This window comes from Neoarius graeffei, chromosome 5 (genome assembly GCF_027579695.1).
Source record: "Neoarius graeffei isolate fNeoGra1 chromosome 5, fNeoGra1.pri, whole genome shotgun sequence".
NCBI lineage: Eukaryota > Metazoa > Chordata > Actinopteri > Siluriformes > Ariidae > Neoarius > Neoarius graeffei.
In genome coordinates, this window is record NC_083573.1 from 52,407,537 (window position 1) to 52,431,937 (window position 24,401).

Genomic DNA, 24,401 nt, shown 5'->3' on the forward strand with positions numbered 1-24,401 from the left:
AAAATGCAATTTGTAACTTTTAATAAAATTACAGCACTGCAGCATATTGGCGTGCAGCTCAAAAAAAAAAAAAAAACTTATCAAAAGCTTCATTCATGTTCTCCCACTGCCAGCAAAACTAATTTCCCCAACACCATAAAAAAAAGTCAGAGTTTATTTTCAGTTTGCATTAACAGACTTGCTCGTAAACTTGTCAAAATTTACAAAGCCTGTTTTTGAGCACCTCATGATTTTCACTACAACAAATGTGAGTAATTTGTATCTCCTAAGCAATTTGGAACACGCCTACAGTCTTGAGAATCTGATATTACAGAACCAGGTTCCTAGACACAGACTGAGCACAGTTTTAACCTGGAAGCATTTTCACAACTAGAGCTTTAGTTTGGGGTAAAGCCAGCCAAGCCCATGTCACAGAAACTATGATTTAAACTAGTATGTGAGCACAGATTTAGTTAAATCTCCTTTAAAAGACCATCATGGTTCCATCCATCCATCCAGTATCTGTAGCCACTTATCTTGTTCTACAGGGTCGCAGGCAAGCTGGAGCCTATCCCAGCTGACTACGGGCGAAAGGCGGGGTACACCCTGGACAAGTCGCCAGGTCATCACAGGGCTGACACATAGACACAGACAACCATTCACACTCACATTCACACCTACGGTCAATTTAGAGTCACCAGTCAACCTAACCTGCATGTCTTTGGACTGTGGGGGAAACCGGAGCACCCGGAGGAAACCCACGCGGACACGGGGAGAACATGCAAACTCCACACAGAAAGGCCCTCGTCGGCCGCTGGGCTCGAACCCGGACCTTCTTGCTGTGAGGCGACAGCGCTAACCACTACAGCACCGTGCCGCCCCATCATGGTTCCATTAAGCTTAAGTGCAAATAAAGTCAATATTATACAACTTTGGAAGTGCCCTTTATTTAAAAAAAAAAAAAAACCTTTTTAAATTTTACTATTTAATTCCATTTCTTTCTACAAACATTCACAACACAAACTTACTCTGCAGTGGGCAATCCCATCCCAAGTTCTTATTTAAATACCTACAAAAATCAATAAAAGGAAAAAAATTAAAACCAACAGAATTGATAATTCTCCAAATATTTGCAGTAAACATATATTTTTGCTTTCCAAACACACTTTAATATTCCACTGTAAATTTCCATTGATGGTCTTAATTGAGCAAAAACAAAGCCTTGTCATCTGAAAACAATTATCATTAGAATTTCCATCATCACATACAGTATCCAAAGTATTTATTCTCTATACTTCCTTTAGTAATCCTCGCCATTGGCTCACCAGCCACTCTGACAAAAACAACAATAATAATAATAATAATAAATATACAGAGGGTGTTTGGAAAATTTTGATATCATTTCACAATCTAATAACTTTGCCAATTCTCATTCAATTGACCTCAAATTTTAACAGCATGTGTGGAAACAGGTCAAAATTTTAATGTTTTTATCTTTTTAGGTATAGAAATGCCATTCACTGGAAAAGAAAAGGCGTTGTGTGTGTTAGAGTACGCTCGAACACAGTTGAACAAGACTGTGCAGCGTGCATTTATGAGAGAATTCTCTAAAAACGCACCAACTGCAATGCAGATTTGGACACGGCACAATAAATTCAAAGAGGAAGGCTGTCTGTGCAGGACAAAAGGATCTGGACGACCACCAGCATCGGAAGAGACGGTCGAGCGGGTTCGTGAATATTGAAAGTTTGTGAAATCCTTAATGGAATCCACATACCTTTGAATTTCTCATTCAAGTTTTAAGGAATAAATCTTATATTGCGCAACATTAAGCCTGTCAGTTTCATTTGCCTAGACTATGTAGTTTCTGGGAAATTTAGATCTCAAATAATATCACATTTTCTGAAACACTAAGTGTTAAAAAAAAATAAAAAGCGTAACACGTTGAAAGTCATCTTTGCAAGTATACTTCAGGGCCTCCCCCCCGTTTCATTGAGTAACACTTACAGCCACGTCAGTGGCGCACAGCAATATCATCAGAAGTGGGAGTAACCACTAAATCATCATAATCCATATTTACAGTCAGGAAAGCCTAGTGGGTCAGTAGCACAAACCTGTCAGATCATTAATATCAAATATCAACTGCAACTAATGAGTAACAATAAACCACTGAGCAAATTCATAGAAATACAATGTGTAGGCTTCTTTGGGCATAAATAGGATTTGAATTAACGAATAAAAGCATAGACATCTGTGAGCACATGTCTACTATTCAAAAAAAACAAACAAACTTTATCTTTTTAAATTAATGACAGTTCTAAAATATGTGTCCTAAACAAATGAAAGGTGTCAACAGTTCTGCTGCATATTTTTTAAATTTACAAGGAGAAACAAATTTTTTGTTGAAGCACAGCATTTACTTGTAAATGTCTAAGAGCGATATGGAAAATACATAAGGAAGGTACTTCCTCTAAATAACTGACACATGGAGAAGCCTTCCTAGCCTACGCCTTGATAACCCACTGCTCAGCTCACACGATCACACACCATGATCACATTGGAAGCAAATGATCGTCCCTTTCCTCTGGCTCTTCTAACGGCTCAGTAGTCACGCCCCTGTAAGTGGGAGGTTCCTCTCTGCTGCCACGGGAACGGCACACAAAGTCACATCCATCCTGTGAAAGTACAGATATATATATTTCACATTTACTTCATTTCAGGGTAAACACATTTGCAAACCCAAACATATAAAAAGGCATTAATAGGCAATACTATTTGTCCAAAAAAAAAAAAAATTATATATACTGTGTGTGTGTATATATTAAAAAAAAAAACTGAATACAGTGTATGACAGTGGCTTTCAAACAGGGGAGGCTGGTCGGTTATGATATTTCCAGATTTTAAAAGGAAAAAGAAAAAAAACACATCAATTTTGCCCATACTCTTGCCTCTGATCTGGCTGATTGTTGGCAGGGTCACAAACTGTGAAATAACAGGTTCTTTTGGCCCATTAGCCTACTGTCCAATATACATGATGGTGGTGTTGGGGGGGGGGGGGGGGTAATATTTTATATTTTAAAATTGTGGCATGTTGTTTAAAAATTGATCATTATTGAAAGCAGCTCTTTGTCAGGAACCTCAGCAGTAACAGCAGAGTGTTCTGGAATAGGCACAAGCACTGACCTTGGGGAGCCAAACAGAGCTGGGTGCCACACATTTCATTCAATGACACTTTCCCTATATTTTACTTATTTTGACTGAGAAATGTTTTATTGACAATTTTGATAACCCTTTACTTTTAATCCAGGTCTGTAGTGTGAAATGTTCTCGGCTGTGTTTTTGTTTAAAAATGTTTTCCAAATTGTAGCTGTGTTTAATTCATATCCAGAGAAATATATATTCCAATATAATATACTCAGCATAAACATTTTAAATAGATTCTATATTTTTGGTCCATCCATGACATATTACTAAAGTAGCCTATTTACTGTTGTTGATGTGGGACACTTGCTGTTAGCCAATTCACTTTCTCGTACCAGGAGAGCTGAAAGGAACGAGTACCTTTTTCACAAAGTCAGTCTGAGGCATTGGTCTACCCTGCTCTTTAATTTTAATTTTTTCCTCGAAAGGAAGACTGGCAAATGGCTTCGCCAAAATTAAATCAGCAATGCTTGGCCTCTGTGCGCAGCTTTCTTGCTAGCTGACTAGCCCCCTCAAGTTCAAGTTCAGTCACTCAAATAAACGAAATTTCTGGAACTAAGATAGCAAACTTAACACTATATTTACACTTTATTTACAATGAAAATATATACAAACTAAAAAAGCTGGTAGAAACCGTATGTAATGAATGAAATCGAAATGTAAGCTGATCTCTTACAATACACCACAGCACTAGCGAATCCGCATGGGACTGAACTGAGATTCACCGCTGCCTGTCTATATTTGAAACGAGCTGTCAATCAAAGAAAATATCCGGCCGCTTTCACCAATCACCAGTCTCCTCGCGGAAACTGCCATGTCCCTCCCACTGTGAGGCTCGGAGTCCGTGGGCGGGCGTTTTTGCAGTATTTGTCCAATAATCGTCTTGCATTTTGAGATTGAAAAGCGCAGAGCTCCCAAATGCCATTGAAGTGAACTGAGGCTGGGCTGCATCGCGCTGTCACGAGGGGGAAAAACTCGCACACACATTAGGTGAACTGGGGAAAGTTATAACGGAATGATTTCGCACTGTAGTTGGGTTGAGCACATATATTTCTATGATTCTGGATCTGAAATAGCAATGTTATAAGGTCGGCTATAACATAAGCCTAGCGCAATTCATCCTACACGATGTTCGTCATTTTTAGAGGAGGCTGAGCCTCCCTCGTTATCTTAGAGCAATCGCCCATGGTGTATGATTACAAAGCAATAAAAAAAACAAAAAAACAACACTTATTATTACTCAACACCTCAAATATTTGTTTTTTTTTTGTAGCCGCAGAATTGAATAAATTTTCTATTTCCAGTTCATTTGAAGAGAGCGGGGTTTGTCTTATTTAGCCAGGCAGTATCTGAGGCATCATTGTTTCTTCTTGTGCACACTTATTAACCAGTCTCGGAATAGTACCACCTAACCAACCTAAAGTCTGGACAACATATTAGAGTGCATGCCTGTTACTAATGCCACAGAATTATTAAATGCTATTATACTGCACATGACCGCGAGTTGGCCTAGTGGTTAGCGTGTCCGCCTCTCGACCGGGAGATCGCGAGTTCCACTCGTGGTTGGGTCATACCAAAGACAATCATAAAAATGGTACCTACTGCCATCTAGCAAGGCACGCTGCAATACAGATGTGAGTTGGGAAGTCAAACTCTCGCGGTTATCACCCTAGCTGTATAGGCGAGAGGCCGAGGGCTATCGAAATGGAGATCGGCGCTGCACCAATATGCCTTAAACTGGTTTTGTTAATAGTGTTTATGAGGTAAAGGTGTAGATCTGGAGGGTCCTCAGACAAAGTGTGTTTTGGTAAACCAGGATGTATGGATGCTGTCAGTCCCCCATTCGCTTGCTCACTCAAGTTTGTTATCCCCCCTCCCAACGTCTGTCCCTCTGAGTTACATGTCAATCCTGAGATCGAGGTGCTGACCTCTTCTGCTCCTCAGACCTGCCTGATCCATCCTGATGCCCTGTGTCTGGTCAGAGTCTCATCACATCGCTCCTGTGGAGGACGGCCCCATATGGACAGTTGAAAGTCACACTTGGAGGACGCTCTGGACTCTTACAGTAATGCTTTTATGGCTGAGGACTACAGTTGACTTGCTAACTTTAGGACTGCAGTTGTCATGAACAGTTTTGCACTCAAGTTTCCATTAATGAAGAGTTACATCAACAAAACTGACTTCATGTTAAAACTGTTAATGTTGTCTGTTGTTGCCCAAATGAGGATGGGTTCCCTTTTGAGTCTGGTTCCTTTCGAGGTTTCTTCCTCATGTCGTCTGAGGGAGTTTTTCCTTGCCACTGTCGCCACAGGCTTGCTCAATGGGGATCGATCAGGGATAAAATTAGCTCATGTTTAAAGTCATTCAAATTCTGTAAAGCTGCTTTGCGACAATGTTTATTGTTAAAAGCGATATACAAATAAACTTGACTTGGCCTTAAAGAGTTGGGTAGTACTGGGACAGGAGACTGCCTGGGAAATCCAGATTCTGGTGTGAGAGGAACTTTGACCTTTGATACTGTATATTGTTGTTATATCTTCAGGCTCTGCACCTATTCTGGTTTGGTTGCATTTACCCCAGGTGAAGGCAGGCTGGGTCCAAGGATTCATACAGTTGACACCAAATTCTGACCCCATCATCTGGGTGTCTCAGCAGAAGTCGAGACTCATCAGACCAGGCTACATTTTTCCAGTCTTCAACTCTCCAGTTTTGGTGAGTCTGTGCCCACTGCAGCCTCAGCTTTCTGTTCTTAGCTGACAGAAATGCAACCTGACATGGTCTCCTGCTGTTGTAGCCCATCCACCTCAATATTCAACATGTGCATTCTGAGATGCTTTTCAGCTCACCACAATTGTACAGAGTTGTGGTGTGAGTTACTGTAGCCTTTCTGTCAGCTCAAAGCAGTCTGGCCATTCTCCTTTGACCCCTCTCATTAACAAGGTGTTTCCATCCTCAGAACATCTGCTCAGTGGAAGTTTTCTCATTCTCATCTCATTATCTCTAGCCGTTTTATCCTTCTACAGGGTCGCAGGCAAGCTGGAGCCTATCCCAGCTGACTACGGGCGAAAGGCGGGGTACACCCTGGACAAGTCGCCAGGTCATCACAGGGTTGACACATAGACACAGACAACCATTCACACTCACATTCACACCTACGGTCAATTTAGAGTCACCAGTTAACCTAACCTGCATGTCTTTGGACTGTGGGGGAAACCGGAGCAGCCGGAGGAAACCCACGCGGACACGGGGAGAACATGCAAACTCTGCACAGAAAGGCCCTCGCCGGCCACGGGGCTCGAACCCGGACCTTCTTGTTGTGAGCCGACAGCGCTAACCACTACACCACCGTGCCGCCCAGTGGAAGTTTTTTCCAGCAAAAAGTAAACCAAGTTCAAACCAGCCAGTCTATTATACTCTATATTGTTATTATATCCGTAGGCTCTGCTATTCTGGTTTGGCTGCATTCACCACAACACTACCGTTTTGCAGAGTGGGTTATTTCAGTTACCGTAGTTCCAGTCAGCACGAATCAGCCTGGCTATTCTCTTCTGACCTCTATCATCACCACTGCATTTCTGCCTCCAGAACTGTTGTAGACTGAATTTTTTTTCCTTTCCCCTACAAAATTTGTGTGATCTCCAGAAACTGTTGTAGATGAACACCTCAAGATCACAGCAGTTTCTGAAATTCGCAAAACCAGCAATATTACTGAGATTACATTTTGAGATGATATTTTCACTCCCATTCTGTTTGACGTGAACATTCACTGCACTTGTTGCCTGATTTTATGCATTGTGCCACTTCCATTGTGTGATTGGCTGATTTGATAAATGAGCAGCAGTGCAGGTGTTCCTAATAAAGCGGTCAGTGATCCCACAGCATTCCTAAACCACTTTACTTCACATGCACACAGACGTTTGGTGCTATTTTGGCTAGATTTTGAGTTTTATGCTTTGAAAAAGCACAAAACTCTTGCAAGGGAACAACATCAGCATCAATTTCAATTTTATTTCCTATCCTGGCGATTTAGGGGCTCTGTGTGTGTTCTAGCTGATGTAACAGAGGGCAAACTTTATTCTGTCATGACGTTTTTTGATCCGGGTTTTTGATCCAAGACATGACTGAAAATATTTCAAGAACTTTCTTTAAAGCATGTTGAGAGCATAGTGCCATCTCGAAGCTGTTCAATATCATGATACTTAGCAGCAGCTCACTGGGCAAAGACAATTTGATGGAGGACTTAAACCATAATGCTTGGATAGGTTTGGACACCCCTCATCATTCAGCTTTCTTTCTTTTTCACATTTTGTAGTGTTACAGCCTGGAACTAAAATGGACTTTTGAGATGACATCGTGTGTCATGAATTTACACAAAAATCCCATAAGACTGAGAAAAATCAATATAGTTTGCAAAATTAGTTACAAGTAAAAAGATAAGTTATGTTTGGAGAAGTATTCACCCCTGTTGCTATAGGTACTTATTGCAAGGCATTGTAAATGACTAAACATGCTGGAATTCATAAAATAGGAAGAGATGTTGAGAAAGCAATAAATAAAGATGTAATTTTTCGTTTATTACTTGATGCATAGATTTCATGTAATATGATTACATTTAATGTATAGAATTAATGTTAATGATTACAGATATAAATGAAACCATTTAATTTATAATTTAATGTCATAGATATAGATTTAATGTAATGTTTATTATTTGACAGATTGAATGTAATATGCTGACTTTTTTTAATGATTTATTCTGGTATATATTTGATGCATTCGCCAATTAATGACTTTACTGTTGTTTAGGGGATTCCATATTTATGAATTCATAAACAGTAATTTTTTTTTTTTTAAAGACGGAGAAGGAGATACTTACAGCTGACAAGTTGCCTATTTCTGTCCAAAAGCCATAGTTTGGAAACTGATCGACTCCTTTTGCTCCAATGATCAGTCGCTGATAGAGAAATCCAATAATTAGGTAGACGGCCAAGCAGGAGACCAGACTAATAAATAAATAAATAAATAAATAAAACTCATTTTCAACTGTTAGAACAATTAAGCATTTACACGTGAAAATTCTACTATATTTTCCTCTAATTGCTTTCATGTCTAGTTACATACAGTGGTGCTTGAAAGTTTGTGAACCCTTTAGAATTTTCTATATTTCTGCATAAATATGGCCTAAAACATCATCAGATTTTCACACAAGTCCTAAAAGTAGATCAAGAGAACCCAGTTAAACAAATGAGACAAAAATATTATACTTGGTCATTTATTTATTGAGGAAAATTATCCAATATTACATATCTGTGAGTGGCAAAAGTATGTGAACCTCTAGTTTAATTTGAGGGTGAAATTAGAGTCAGGTGTTTTCAATCAATGGGATGACAATCAGGTGTGAGTGGGCACCCTGTTTTATTTAAAGAACAGGGATCTATCAAAGTCTAATCTTCACAACACATGTTTGTGGAAGTGTATCATGGCACGAACAAAGGAGATTTCTGAGGACCTCAGAAAAAAGCTAGTTGATGCTCATCAGGCTGGAAAAGGTTATAAAACCATCTCTAAAGAGTTTGGACTCCACCAATCCACAGTCAGACAGATTGTGTTCAAATGGAGGAAATTCAAGACCATTGTTACCCTCCCCAGGAGTGGTCGACCAACAAAGATCACTCCAAGAGCAAGGCGTGTAATAGTCGGCGAGGTCAGAAAGGACCCCAGGGTAACTTCTAAGCAACTGAAGGCCTCTCTCACATTGGCTAATGTTAATGTTCATGAGTCCACCATCAAGAGAACACTGAACAACAAATGGTGTGCATGGCAGGGTTGCAAGGAGAAAGCCACTGCTCTCCAAAAAGAACATTGCTGCTTGCCTGCAGTTTGCTAAAGATCACGTGGACAAGCCAGAAGGCTATTGGAAAAATGTTTTGTGGACGGATGAGACCAAAATAGAACTTTTTGGTTTAAATGAAAAGCATCATGTTTGGAGAATGGAAAACCCTGCATTCCAGCATAAGAACCTTATCCCATCTGTGAAACATGGTGGTGGTAGTATCATGGTTTGGGCATGTTTTGCTGCATCTGGGCCAGGATAGCTTGCCATCATTGATAGAACAATGAATTCTGAATTATACCATCAAATTCTAAAGGAAAACGTCAGGACATCTGTCCATGAACTGAATCTCAAGAGAAGGTGGGTCATGCAGCAAGACAATGACCCTAAGCACACAAGTCGTTCTACCAAAGAATGGTTAAAGAAGAATAATGTTTTGGAATGACCAAGTCAAAGTCCTGACCTTAATCCAATCGAAATGTTGTGGAAGGACCTGAAACGAGAAGTTCATGTGAGGAAACCCACCAACATCCCAGAGCTGAAGCTGTTCTGTACGGAGGAATGGGCTAAAATTCCTCCAAGCCAGTGTGCAGGACTGATCAACAGTTACTGGAAATGTTTAGTTGCAGTTATTGCTGCACAAGGGGGTCACACCAGATACTGAAAGCAAGGGTTCACATACTTTTGCCACTCACAGATATGTAATACTGAATAATTTTCCTCAATAAATAAATGACCAAGTATAATATTTTTGTCTCATTTGTTTAATTGGGTTCTCTTTATCTACTTTTAGGACTTGTGTGAAAATCTGATGATGTTTTAGGTCATATTTATACAGAAATATAGAAAATTCTAAAGGGTTCACAAACTTTCAAGCACCACTGTATTAGTGCTCCATGTAATTCCAGTCTAATTCCATGTTAAGGCTAATTTGATAATGACCATCATACTCACACAATGAGAAGTATGGATCCAGTGCTGAGTTTGGATTCAATCACAGGACACACAGCACTGGAGTCCAACTCGAACAAGTAAAAACATTCAGTTTCCCGGTCTCTGTCCTCCTTAACCACTGTGAACGATCCCTAAAAGAGAGATAAATGAGAGACATGAGCAAGTCAGGCGGGAAACTGACCTCCCTTCCCTTTTACTCTGGTCACACGCTGCACATGTGCAGTGTCCTCTGTCTGTCGCCTAAAGCGCATCCCGCCCAAATCTTCAGAGAGTGCAGAAACTCACAGAATTTAAGGGTGTAACTTCTCTTTAAGAAAGCCAAGTCAGATTGAGAGCTCACCGCAACCTTACTTCTGTCACAGGAAATCATGACCATGGCTCTCCTTTCCTCCTGTGAGCAATGTAGATGATATTTCTCCCCACCCTGGTACATCAGCATTACCCAGTCACCTGTGAAGGAAAAAAAAAAAAAAAGCCACCTTTAGGCAGTGTTATCCATATTCACTGACCTTCTAATCATGTAGACATTGAAATAATTTTTTTTTATAAACATACAGTACTGTGCAAAAGTCTTAGGCACTGTTTTTTAGTACAAATGTTGTAGATTTTTCTTTTGTAACTTCTACATTATTGAGTTAGTACAAAAACATTTTAGAGTTCCAAACATTAGTTTTCCGACACAAAATGAAACATTGCAGAAAAATGCTTGCATGCCAGTAAAGAAAGCAGCATATTACATCATAGATCTTTTCAGACAAAATTTATATATATATATATATATATATATATATATATATATATATATATATATATATATTTTTTTTTTTTTTTTTTTTTTAAAAATGAAGTCTGCTGGGATTTGCTGAAAAAAAAAAAGAAGCAAGTGTGAACTGTGGCTGGTTCTGCAAGATGCTCAGTAAAACTTACAGGTCATTTCCTTATAAAGCTGCACTAATTGTACCTGAGACTACTTTTTTTTTTTTTTTTAAAGTAAAGGGTCATCATACCAACTACTGACTTTCATTTATTACTGTTTTTTATGGTTTGATTAAAGTAGAAACTTAATTTAATTTCATTATTTTTGAAGGCATCTTTGCTCTACAGCATGACCGCGAGCTGGCCTAGTGGATAGCGGGAGATCATGAGTTCTACTTGCAGTCAGGTCATACCGAAGACCATCATAAAAATGGTACCTACTGCCATCTGGCAAGGCATGCTGCAATACAGATGCAAGTAGGGAGTCTAACTCTCATGGTTACCAGAGGACTAACTCCCCACGATAACCCTAGCTATATAATAGGCAAGAGGCCAAGGGCTGCTGAAACGCAGATCGGTGCCGTACCGATGTGCCTCAAAGAGGTGGGTAGATCAGATCAGATCAGACAAAACTTTATTTATCCCCGAAGGGCAATTAGAAGGGCGAAGAGCGGTACATTAAAAAAAAAAAAAAAAGAGCAAGAAAATAAAATCACAAAAAGAATCACAAAAATGGGTGGGCAAAAAAAAAAACAAACAAAAAAAAACAGCGTATTATGTACAATGTACAATGGCAGGCCTGTTGCCAGTAACAAAGTTAAAAAAAAAATAAAAAAAAAACAGGTCTCCTAAAACATTTGTTTTTTAGTACAAATGTTGTAGATTTTTCTTTGAGTGGCAAAAGGATGGGATATTGGTGGGTTTCCTCACATGAACTGCTCGCTTCAGGTCCTTCCACAACATTTCGATTGGATTAAGGTCAGGACTTTGACTTGGCCATTCCAAAACATTAACTTTATTCTTCTTTAACCATTCTTTGGTAGAACGACTTGTGTGCTTAGGGTCGTTGTCTTGCTGCATGACCCACCTTCTCTTGAGATTCAGTTCATGGACAGATGTCCTAAAAAACAGGTCTCCTGTCCTGTACTGGGACAGGAGACTGCCAGGGAAAACCAGATCCTGGCATGGCAGAGACTCTGACTTGATTTCTTTGCATGACTTTTGCACAGTACCGCAAGTATATAAATACAATAAGTGTCTAATTGAGCTTTCATATCAGAGTTGTGTTGTGTGCACTGCATGTGTTCAACACACTGCTGCTTACTTCCTTGAACAGCCTGTGTTAAACTGTAATTCCCAATGAGCACTTGCTTGCCGTTCTTGTCCCTCTGCATCACTCCGGCATCCTTCATCCCATCTGCATCGCCGCACACCTGGAACACGTAGGTGTACTCCTTCTCTTTGGTTTGAGCAGTAAAGCTAGTGAAAGTGAAGAGAAGGCACTTTTGTGCAAACCTCTTGGATAAAGATCGATTCATGCAAACAAACAAGTACGGAAGAAAGCATTTACGCACTTCTGATTGGTGAGGAGCTCCAGGACACGGAGCACTTTTCTCTCAGATGAGTTCTCGTTGACCAACTTGCACCTGTCCGTGTTGGGACTTGCTTGTGCTCCAGTAGCCATCAGTACAAGAAAAGCAAGCCATCTCCAGCATGTATGTTTGGCCATGACTGAAAACCTAGGCAAAAATGTGGATTATAGTATATAGTTATCACATTATGGCACAGGTTTACCTAAGGACAAAGCCAGTCACGAGGTTTGATAATCTAGGATAAGGAAGTTCACAGAAACAAACTGAAAACCTCCCATATAAAGGATCAAATATGTATTTTTAATAGTAGCTTTATGAACCAACATGGAGAACAGAATACAGAGAATTCATTATTTGTCTTTTTTTTTTTAAGCAACTTTCCAAATTGCACCAACTGTCAAAACGACAAATACGGGCTGGATAGCAGGTCATAATGATGTACTTTTATTAAAAACAAGAGCATCAGAAGGACAAACATACCTTGAGGGTTTTCCAAGCTGATGTATGAAGCACGATGCAGCAATATGAAAGTAAACTAGCTAAAGGTGACTTGAGGCAGTTAGCAAGTTCCTGTTTCCTGACTAGCAAGCTAATTACAGATTAATCAGATCTTGGAGCACCGATACAAGTGCACACATATTCATAAGACAGCGTTAAAGCAATCAAACCCGGATATACTTTATCCAGTAAATCACTTCACACCGGTTTAAACCTGGAAACAGAAGAAAAGTCTCATGATTCAGTTTGTTAATCCTAAAGGCGGAAGTGAAACCGAACCACGTGACGCCACATGACGCGGAAGTCGGCGTTACCAAAGTGACCGTGGGAGATTACATTTCACAGCTAATTTAAGTCACGTTAGAAAAGTTTGAATGTTTGTGATTACTGCCCACTTTAGTACACCCAATTTGTGAATAAATGAAAATTAAGCTTTTAATCTGCTTAATTTAGACTGCTGTGGCTACCTGACTTTTCGTATCTGCTAATCTGTAATGGGGGTCACTGAACATGGTGCTGTCATTCATAACAGTTACATCTCATCTCATTATCTCTAGCCGCTTTATCCTGTTCTACAGGGTCGCAGGCAAGCTGGAGCCTATCCCAGCTGACTACGGGCGAAAGGCGGGGTACACCCTGGACAAGTCGCCAGGTCATCACAGGGCTGACACATAGACACAGACAACCATTCACACTCACATTCACACCTACGGTCAATTTAGAGTCACCAGTTAACCTAACCTGCACGTCTTTGGACTGTGGGGGAAACCGGAGCACCCGGAGGAAACCCACGCGGACACGGGGAGAACATGCAAACTCCACACAGAAAGGCCCTCGCCGGCCACGGGGCTCGAACCCGGACCTTCTTGCTGTGAGGCGACAGCGCTAACCACTACAACACCGTGCCGCCACAGTTAGACATCACACATCACATCACATTATCTCTAGCCGCTTTATCCTTCTACAGGGTCGCAGGCAAGCTGGAGCCTATCCCAGCTGACTACGGGCGAGAGGCGGGGTACACCCTGGACAAGTCGCCAGGTCATCACAGGGCTGACACATAGACACAGACAACCATTCACACTCACATTCACACCTACGCTCAATTTAGAGTCACCAGTTAACCTAACCTGCATGTCTTTGGACTGTAGGGGAAACCGGAGCACCCAGAGGAAACCCACGCGGACACGGGGAGAACATGCAAACTCCACACAGAAAGGCCCTCGCCGGCCACGGGGCTCGAACCCAGGACCTTCTTGCTGTGAGGCGACAGCGCTAACCACTACACCACCGTGCCACCACAGTTAGACATATCCTGATTATTCACAAGGGATAAAATCTAACATTTCATACTCATTTATAATTTAACATGATGTGAGTTCATGGCACGGTGGTGTAGTGGTTAGCGCTGTCGCCTCACAGCAAGAAGGTCCGGGTTCGAGCCCAGTGGCTGGCGAGGGCCTTTCTGTGCGGAGTTTGCATGTTCTCCCTGTGTCTGCATGGGTTTCCTCCGGGTGCTCCGGTTTCCCCCACAGTCCAAAGACATGCAGGTTAGGTTAACATGGGACGACCTTGGGCTGAGGTGCCCTTGAGCGAGGCACTTAACTCCCAACTGCTCCCCAGGTGCTGTTAGTATGGCTGCCCACTGCTCTGGGTATATATGTGTGTTCACTGCTTCAGATGGGTTAAATGCAGAGAGGAAATTTCACAAGTGTGTGATGAATAAAGTTGTTTTTTCTTTCTTTCTTTCTTTCTTTCTTTCTTTCTTTCTTTCTTTCTTTCACTCCTGCTGTGGTTCATTATAGGTAGATATACTAGGAATATTATAATAGACTATGAACTTTGGGGCGGCACGGTGGTGTAGTGGTTAGCGCTGTCGCCTCATAGCAAGAAGGTCCGGGTTCGAGCCCAGTGGCTGGCGAGGGCCTTTCTGTGCGGAGTTTGCATGTTCTCCCCGTGTCCGCATGGGTTTCCTCCGGGTGCTCCGGTTTCCCCCACAGTCCAAAGACATGCAGGTTAGGTTAACTGGTGACTCTAAATTGACCGTAGTTGTGAATGTGAGTGTGAATGGTTGTCTGTGTCTATGTGTCAGCCCTGTGATGACCTGGTGACTTGTCCAGGGTGTACCCCGCCTTTCGCCCGTAGTCAGCTGGGATAGGCTCCAGCTTGCCTGCGACCCTGTAGAAGGATAAAGCGGCTAGAGATAATGAGATGAGATGAGACTATGAACTTCTAGGGCAGCACGGTGGTGTCGTGGTTAGCGCTGTCGCCTCACAGCAAGAAGGTCCGGGTTCGAGCCCAGTGGCCGGCGAGGGCCTTTCTGTGTGGAGTTTGCATGCTCTCCCCGTGTCCGTGTGGGTTTCCTCCGGGTGCTCCGGTTTCCCCTACAGTCCAAAGACATGCAGGTTAGGTTAACTGGTGACTCTAAATTGACCGTAGGTGTGAATGTGAGTGTGAATGGTTGTTTGTCTCTGTGTGTCAGCCCTGTGATGACCTGGCGGCTTGTCCAGGGTGTACCCCGCCTCTCTCCCATAGTCAGCTGGGATACGCTCCAGCTTGCCTGCGACCCTGTAGAACAGATAATGGATGGATGGATGAACTTCTAGAAGGTTCCCAGTTGTATACAGGAGTACAGTACTTATTAACTGTACTCTGGCAAATGTGTGATCCTGAATATTTAATAAGTTATCAGATATCCTGGTAAATTTAAAACTAACCATACTGGTGAAGCAGCTTTGGGACCAAAAGGTTTGATTCCCTGGACCAGCAGAAATGGCTGAAGTGCCCTTAAGCAAGGCACCTAACCCCTACTGCTCCCCAGGCTGCTCTGGGTACGTTGTATGTTGCTCTGGATAAAAGCATCTGCTAAATGCCTGTAATGTAACCAGAAGACTGAAAAGATGTATTAATGACTAAAGTCTGACATCCTGTCACATCTAAAAGCAATGTTTCATTCGTCACAGAGTTTGTAGAGTCACTATTTGCACTAGATTCCTCTTGAATGATGTTTCTGCACCCACTTTGCTGATTCCTGTTTGGTGCTGAAGAGAGCTCACTTATTGGTTATTGACAATGTCCATCTAGATCACTGTTTGCATGAGCTAAGTTTAAAAACATATGATAATATTAAACACGGTTGATTTAATTTGAATATCAAGAAGTGAAAAAGACTGACTCAAGACAGCTATCCTTTTATTTTTATTTATTTTATTTAATCTTTATTTAACCAGGTAACCAGGCCAGTCACTAAGTACAAGCTTCTTATTGATAGCAGTGGCCTGGCAAAAGGCAAAGCTTCTTGAGGAAAGGGGGTAAGGGCTAGAAATGACGAGCGGTAACATGACTGCCAAGCAATCTAACACACAAACGTCCAACAGATAGCTAACAAACAGGCAGTGCAGCAAACAACGCAGCAATACAGAAGTACAGATGGAACATATACAGTACTGTGCAAAAGTCTTGGGCACATGTAAAGAAATGCTGTAGACTAAAAATGGCTTAAAATAATGAAATGAAATGTTTCAACATAAAAAAAATACTATAAACAGCAGTAAGCCATAATAAATAAAACAAAGTCAATATTTGGTGTGAGACGACCTCATCTCATCTCATTATCTGTAGCCGCTTTATCCTGTTCTACAGGGTCGCAGGCAAGCTGGAGCCTATCCCAGGTGACTACGGGCGAAAGGCGGGGTACACCCTGGACAAGTCGCCAGGTCATCACAGGGCTGACACACAGACACAGACAACCATTCACACTCACATTCACACCTACGGTCAATTTAGAGTCACCAGTTAACCTAACCTGCATGTCTTTGGACTGTGGGGGAAACCGGAGCACCCGGAGGAAACCCACGCGGACACGGGGAGAACATGCAAACTCCGCACAGAAAGGCCCTCGCCGGCCACGGGGCTCGAACCCGGACCTTCTTGCTGTGAGGTGACAGCGCTAACCACTACACCACCGTGCCGCCCGTGAGACGACCTTTTGCTTGAAAAAAAAAAATAGTAGTCTCCGGTACAATGAGTGCAGTTTTATAAGGAAATGAGCTGTAGGTTTTACTGAGTATCTTACAGAAGCAGCCACAGTTCTTCTGGGCACTTTGACTGTCACACTCGCTTCTTCATTTGGCACCAAATCCCAGTAGTCTTCATTATGTTTTCTTTTTTAATCTGAAAAGTGCTCTCTTAGGTAATATGCTGCTTGGATACAAAAAATTTTTTCCTGTAACATTTAATTTTGTGCTGGAAAATGAACGTTTGGAAGTCTAAAATATTTTTGTACTGACTCGATAAAGTAGAAGCCATAAAATAGAAATCTATAACAAAGTTTGTAGGAAAAATAGGGTGCCTAAGACTTTTGCACAGTACTGTATAACCAGGAAGAGTTAAAAAAAAAAAAAAAAAAAACTTACACCAAAAGATCAATGAGCGTGCCACAAACTTGCAAAACTTTCATGATTTTATTCCAACATCAGAAATTTGTCTGCAAAAGTCGGCTGAATTTCACCACAGGGGCCTCCATTTAATCAAACAGTATACTAACTGACATAGGAAACACGTTTCTGTTGCCTTTTTCTGAAACTTAGTTTACTTTTGTGTTTTACCAAGCCTGGCTTCCAACACCCTGCTAATAAATACAGTGTGTTAATCTCGGCAGCATTAAGATTAACGTTCCACCAACACCCGCTGAAGAAATTTAAATATACATATCAATTGGTCACACCCATTTCTTTCGCCTAACTGCCATCTGTGATTTGTCATTGCAGCATATGAATGTAGTAAGAACACTTTTATGTAGGTTACCAGATTACTTTTACCTGATTTGACTTCTGATCACGGATACAAAGGTGGGTCATCAGGAGACAGATCCACTTATCAGTTCCTGCGCTTTGAGCTGGATGCGTTATTGATCTGGATTTCATGAGGTCTCAGCTGAAAACAATGACCGGAGTTCATAAATCATAAAATGAATGCAATAACACATTTGCATGATTCAAGTTTCCTTTTCCCTTTCTCAGGTTTAACCTCTATAAATTCTTCATAAAGGCTTCTGCATATGTATATGGCCGTAGTGTTGCCAATAACTTTCAGTGTTGTATTCTTCTTGTTATCTCTTCCACATGTTTCAGTCTATTGTATGCAATTTCTCCTTTCTCCCTTCCCCCTCTCTCCTTTTACCTGTTTGTACCTGCCTCAGCACGTGAACACACCCAGCACCTCTCACGTTACCAATCACAGTACAGCAGACATACACTTAGAAGGTCCATTTCCTGTTTCTGTGTGAGAAAGGAGTCCAGACAAGCCTTGTGCGGACAGATGACATGTCTTGGATTATAGGACCAATAATCAGGCAGCTGTTTTAGGTACGCTGGATTGCTGGACAGTGAAAAGGAGTTCCTGAACACCTTACTCTGGGTAGAGACGCGTGTTCCTCTGTTCCTTATGTCAAAGAGGCAGAGAAAGTAAGAAGGAAGAGGAGAGGAGGGAGGCTCCGTGTCCCTCTCTGTTCAGACTTGTTTGGGAATTTGAGGAGGGAGGAGGGGAAGGAACCCTGAGAGAGTGGAACGCGGAGAAAAACTTCTGTCAGTGGTGTAAACATTCGGAGCTCATGTTTTAAGAGAACAGGATGAGTTAAGAAGGACAGAGGTCAATCAGAATTATCAGTAAAACATTTATCTCACTCTCCATACTGATCCACTTAGTGAGCACGCGCAGGTATGTGGAACATTTGTATGTTGTGCAATTGCTGTTAGTTCTTCGGTGAGAGTGGGAGAAGGAGAACGCTATCTTCTCCAAAGACACTACTCAGGTGAGATTTATGTGAAAAGTCCTTCGTAGTCTTCCTCTTGGATTCTATAACTGACCATACTGCGATTGCCCCAGAGGCTCATAAGTAAATGATTCAGTTTGGCTGAAGTTAGCAGTGCTGTTGGTATATCAAGTATGATTTACTCAACACTGTCAGCCATGTTAACATGTTCCTTGTTGCAGAATATTTTCAGTAGCACTACTTTGGTTGTACAAAGGTATATTGCTTTAAAATGTAAAATATAAGATGAACCTTGGCATGGCTTGACTTGGGGTCCTTACAAAGTGGGGTCCTTACATTTACCAATTGTAACTAGAAGGTCGTAATGTCATACACTGCTATAATAGAGATTTTTGTGGTCACTGCTTGAAGAAGGATGTTGTGCTGATGTTTTGGTGACTGCATCATTTTCCTATGAAATCTAAAGCTTGGTATGAGACACAGATCTTCTGCAACGCTTATACATTTTAACTGGACAAACAACCAATCATGCCCTTGTACGAGGGCAAGTCAAAAAGTTCTAAGACGAATGAAAAAAAAAATCTTTATTTATGAAAGTAACAAAGCTATTTCTCTACATAGCCTCCATTTAAGTCAAAACACTTCTGCAAGCGACGTTTCCATCGGAGGATTCCTTCTTTGCATTCCTTTTTTTTTATTCTTTTGAATTCATTTTGAAATCATAACATCTGTCTTAGAACTTTTTGACTTACCCTCGAAAACATTGATCATAAAACCTTCTTGTGCTTGTTTCATTATTTTCTATCTGGTACCTGTTTTCTAAAACTTGCACAGTAGTTAAATCAATGTTCCGTTTAACATACAGCAATAAACAAACAGTTAATGTCATTACGTATAATTATCCCTGACAGGTTGTCTAAATTATGTTGCCATGGGAACCAAACGCACAAATCGGACCATCGAGGATTCTTTACAACTGCCACGCAGCCCAGCTACTCCTGACAGGGGCAATCAATCAAATGAGTGGATAAGTCGTGAGGCCAGACCTCAAGCTGGTCCAAAAATCCAAGCTGAACGAGGGAGGGGAGGGGAAGACTGGAGAGCTCGAGAGATGGACAGAATACAGGACAGACCAAGAGAGGGAAGGAGGGATGTTGAGCAAGATCAGAAAGAACGGGAGAGATTTGATCAATTCAAAGGTAGAGCAGATGAGATGGACTTGAGAGAAAGGGACCGAAGGAGAGAGCAAGGCAGATACACAAATGGAAAATCTGCTGCCTTACAACAGCGCACAAAAGAGTACAGAGAAAGGGAGAACACTTTCCCTAGGACTATGAGACAACGTAATGAAAGAGAAAGAAAACGATATTCTATTGATCAGGGTAGCGAGAAATTAATGGAGAGAGGTATGGGAAGGTTGAGGGAAATAGACATGACTGAAAGAGAGAGAGAAAGAGAACGAGCCAAAAAGAGGGACAGAGATATCCAGAGGTACAGAGAAATGGAAAGGCAGAGAGAGAATGAAAGAAGAAGATTAAGGGAAGAGATGAAAAGAAATGCAGGAAGAAGATTAGAGGAGGGGGATTTAGACAAAATATGGCAGGACCCTGGTAAGAAGGAGAGAAGAGGAGAGAGACACACAGAGGTCAGTGACCAACAGAGTTTAAGAAGGCAAGAAAAAGCCCGGGATCGAGACAGACCCAGAGAAGACTTGTTTCATTCTCCACAAACAAGGAGAATTATAGTGGGAGATAGAAAGAACTTTTCAGACAGAGAGGACAGAGATGAAAGAAAGAGAACAGGGCCGAAAGAGAGACACAGACACACAAAGAGTGAGGGAGATACGGATGGGGAGAAAGAGAGAGAGCTTGAAAGGGAGGAGGATGCTATGTCTCTCAGACTTGATGGAAGGATCAAGGTAGACAATGAAAAAGAAAGAACCAAGGGCAAACTGAGAGAAAGAGAGCGGCGCAGAGATGTGGAAAGGCAGAAGGAAAGAGCCCGAAGAAAGGAGAAAGAAACAGCTCTGCAATCTAGCAGGAGAGAAGAGAATAAAGAATGGATGACGGAGAGATACAAAGACAGAGATGTGAGAGAGCGAGATTGGGCCAGAGAGGAGCGAGGACATGATGGACCGAGGGATCAATTAAGGGGCGCTGAAGATAGAAGAAGAAAGAAAGAATTAAATGAAAGCAGGATGAGGGAGCACGAGAGAGACAGAGAGAGAGCATGCATACCTTCTGCAGAGAGAGAGATGGACATGTATCCGGAATGGTCGGACAGACAGAGACAAAACTGTTATGAGGAAGAAACGAAAGGAAGGAATAACCAAACATGGAGAGAGACAGACAGGAAGATACAAGAGGAAGCCCAAAGCAGCAGAGAGTGGATGCCAGGAAGTGATGTACAGGGTGACCATCGAAGGAGAAGAACAACAGATAGCTTTGAAGAGAAAGAGAGGAGTGCTTCTGAGAACGAGAGTGAGAAAAAAAGAAGTGAGGAAGGACAAGACAGAGAATGGTGGTCAAGGAAAGAAGAGATAAGAGAAGGCTCTGAAAAAGAGGAAACAGAAACGGAGAGAGAGAGAGAAAAATCTGAGAGCAAAAAGAGACCACAACGGAAAATGTGGCTGGAGCCTCGATCAGGAAGAGAGAGGACAGAGTCATTACAGGAAGACTTTAAAGAGAGACAGCAAGCCAGGGCGAGATATGCACAGCGATACAAAGAACAAAAGACACCAAGAGATGAAGAAGAAATGTCCACCAAAAGGAAGAATGGAGGATTAACAATATTGCTGGAAGACAGGTGCAGGGAACTAGACAGTGCTGCAGAGGTTATGAAGGATGTTGATCCTGAGAATTTGGAAGAAAGGATAGTAAGTGATGAGATGGTCTTTGATAGAGAAGCTTGGTTAGATGTGCCTTGGCAGTCGGAGGTAGAAAATGTGTCTGATAACATGGAAGAGAGTGACGGAGAGGAAGAACAAGTGACCGATACCTGTGTTAACTCTGAGGGTGAAGAGGGGAGTGAGGGAGTGTTGAAAGATTGGAGGGACAAAGTGACGTCAGGAGATAATGGTTTAGTGATGGTGTCCAGTGGTGCAGAAGAGGATGAGGCAGAGGTAGACAGGTTTGAGGACTGTACAGAAGTCTGGGATGGTGGAGATAGAGAGGGTCTAGCTAGGCAGTCACCCACAAGCACTCAGCAAAGAGAGGAAGAGAGTGAAACCAGAAGGACCAAAGAGAGAAGTGACTCCAGTGTCACTGTCTTTTGTGTGGTTGGTCAAACTCTTCCCAGGTCAGGATCCAACCAAAGCCCATTCTTGGATCACATGGAGCAGCAGGAGACCTGTCAGGAGTCATCTTGGGAAATGGGTGGTGTTGGTGGTGATCAAAATGAAGCAGACACAGAGGCAGAAAGCACAAGCATAGACCATGGCCTCAGTTTGTCTGAGGAGGACATGTCAAGCAGCCATGACACTAAATGCAATAATGCTGGAGCTGACCAAATGACCAAGGAAGTTACCTCATCCAAGGACTTGGTAATTAGTTGTGATGTAATTGCAGAACAAGACGCTGAACAATGCCCAACAGAATCTATTGACACACTGACAGAGATTGAGGCCCATGGGAACGCTCAGATGAAAATGACAGATGGAGAAAACCAAGCGGAAGGACAAAATGAAATGGAAAGTGGTGGCCATTGTGAGGGCCCAGAGAGTATGGGGGGTACAAGGCGCATCTCTGCTGCTCCGCATGTCAAATGGGCTAAGAATGTGCTCACTGAGATATTGGGTTCTTCTGAGGATGGGATTGTTATCATACCCGAGTCAAGTGGTGATGGAGTTCCAACTGAGGCTGAAAGTCAGGGAGATGCACCCCTCTATGCTAGTGTCCAGAAATCCCGTAAGCCCAACCATGACAGAGAATGCATAGACTCTGAGGTACAGCATTTTAAACCAGAGGACACGAAGACAGATGTACCGGTAGGAAATGAAATTCACTTACAGGTACAGGGGCAGTTGGATGGAGAAGAAGACCTGGAGCGACTCTCTGACCTGCAGAGTCTCTCTTCTGATAATGAAACAGATAAGGAGGGAAGCAGTAAAGAGGGAAGCATTAAAACGAAAAAGAAAAACAAGAAAAAAGCAATGTGGAAAATTCTCGGCTCTAACAGTTTTCGAGAATTGGGGAATGAAGTATGGGAAAAGACGGCTGGGATCCGAAGGTCAGTACAGAAACACAGTGAAGAGGAGGAGGAGGCAGAAGGAGCTGGAAGGGACCGCAGAACCCGAGTCTTCAAAACAGGTGAGAAGAGGCTGGGTGTAAACTGCGAGGATGTCATTTGAATATGTTTTAAAAGTGTGCAGTTCAGATTCTTATGGGGTTTAAAAGAATAAAAACATTTTAAAACACTCACTTACTTTTTGGTTTTAGACATAATGCTCTTCTAAAGAAGACTATTATTATTATTATTATTATTTTGCGGCAGCACGGTGGTGTAGTGGTTAGTGCTGTCGCCTCACAGCAAGAAGGTCCTGGGTTTGAGCCCCGGGGCCGGCGAGGGCCTTTCTGTGTGGAGTTTGCATGTTCTCCCCGTGTCAGTGTGGGTTTCCTCCGGGTGCTCCGGTTCCCCCACAGTCCAAAGACATGCAGGTTAGGTTAACTGGTGACTCTAAATTGACCGTAGGTGTGAATGTGAGTGTGAATGGTTGTCTGTGTCTGTGTGTCAGCCCTGTGATGACCTGGCGACTTGTCCAGGGTGTACCCCGCCTTTCGCCCGTAGTCAGCTGGGATAGGCTCCAGCTTGCCTGCGACCCGGTAGAACAGGATAAAGCGGCTAGAGATGATGAGATTATTATTTTGCAAGCTGTTATTTTTAGATTAAGTTATGAGGTCAAGCAAGCTCGGGGAAACAAGAGAGAAAAAGCCTAGAACACCAACATAAACATGTTCTTAAAATTCAAATAAAACCATTTTCAGGTCCTGCTACTTTGTCCCAAGTCAAATGATTTGTGGTCACAGGTAGAAGTCACTAAACCAAAAAAATATTTCTTATATAGACACAAGTGTTTCACTGCGAAATATGGCACTCGTATTTTTCACATGAACTACATCCAAGACATCGAGTGACATTTCTCAATATGTCACTCATGAAGAAATTGATTAATTTTCTTTTTTTTTGATAAACCTGTAGAACAGGATAAAGTGGCTAGAGATAATGAGATGAGATTTGGGTGCTTTTTGTTTGTGAATGTGTTGATATAATAAAAAGAAACTCATGTGTTGGCCTGAAGATATGGTGTTTATCTTCTCATGTTGAAAAACTCGTATTTTTCATAATAAATACATCGTGGCTCAGTATGACATCTCATCATCTCTAGCCGCTTTATCCTGTTCTACCGGGTCGCAGGCAAGCTGGAGCCTATCCCAGCTGACTACGGGCGAAAGGCGGGGTACACCCTGGACAAGTCGCCAGGTCATCACAGGGCTGACACATAGACACAGACAACCATTCACACTCACATTCACACCTACGGTCAATTTAGAGTCACCAGTTAACCTAACCTGCATGTCTTTGGACTGTGGGGGAAAACGGAGCACCCGGAGGAAACCCACGCGGACACGGGGAGAACATGCAAACTCCGCACAGAAAGGCCCTCGCCGGCCCCGGGGCTCGAACCCAGGACCTTCTTGCTGTGAGGCGACAGCGCTAACCACTACACCACCGTGCCGCCCTCAGTATGACATATTTAAATAATATTGGCTGACATTTTTTCATGGTATATCAGATATATTCCATTCAGCTAGCATGA

At 42.1% G+C, this 24,401-nt stretch overlaps 2 protein-coding genes across 7 annotated transcripts in view; one reads left to right on the plus strand and one right to left on the minus strand.

The window, feature by feature from the left end:
• Positions 1-901: 901 nt before the first annotated feature.
• On the minus strand, positions 902-18,263 carry m6pr (mannose-6-phosphate receptor (cation dependent)). Of its 3 annotated transcripts, XM_060922011.1 has the most exons (8): positions 17,995-18,263; positions 17,634-17,748; positions 12,298-12,462; positions 12,048-12,202; positions 10,308-10,417; positions 9,968-10,098; positions 8,057-8,183; positions 902-2,654 (listed from the first exon to the last, which is right to left on the minus strand). In XM_060922011.1, exons 3-8 carry the CDS (start codon positions 12,450-12,452, stop codon positions 2,532-2,534), a joined length of 801 nt encoding a protein of 266 aa, XP_060777994.1. In that variant the 5' UTR covers positions 12,453-12,462; positions 17,634-17,748; positions 17,995-18,263; the 3' UTR covers positions 902-2,531. The 3 variants fall into 3 exon arrangements, with proteins under 3 accessions (XP_060777994.1, XP_060777992.1, XP_060777993.1); XM_060922009.1 differs by lacking the exon at positions 17,995-18,263 and having other exon boundaries at positions 17,634-17,981; XM_060922010.1 differs by lacking the exons at positions 17,634-17,748; positions 17,995-18,263 and adding an exon at positions 12,796-13,393.
• Positions 18,050-24,401, plus strand: part of arhgef5 (Rho guanine nucleotide exchange factor (GEF) 5) — a 30,043-nt gene continuing 23,691 nt past the window's right edge. Inside the window, exons 1-2 of one of the 4 annotated variants that reach the window (XM_060922005.1) lie at positions 18,050-18,625; positions 19,498-22,893. In XM_060922005.1, the coding sequence (XP_060777988.1) occupies positions 19,518-22,893 (3,376 nt within the window). In that variant the 5' untranslated portion in view covers positions 18,050-18,625; positions 19,498-19,517. The other 3 variants (XM_060922007.1, XM_060922008.1, XM_060922006.1) reach the window with 3 other exon arrangements.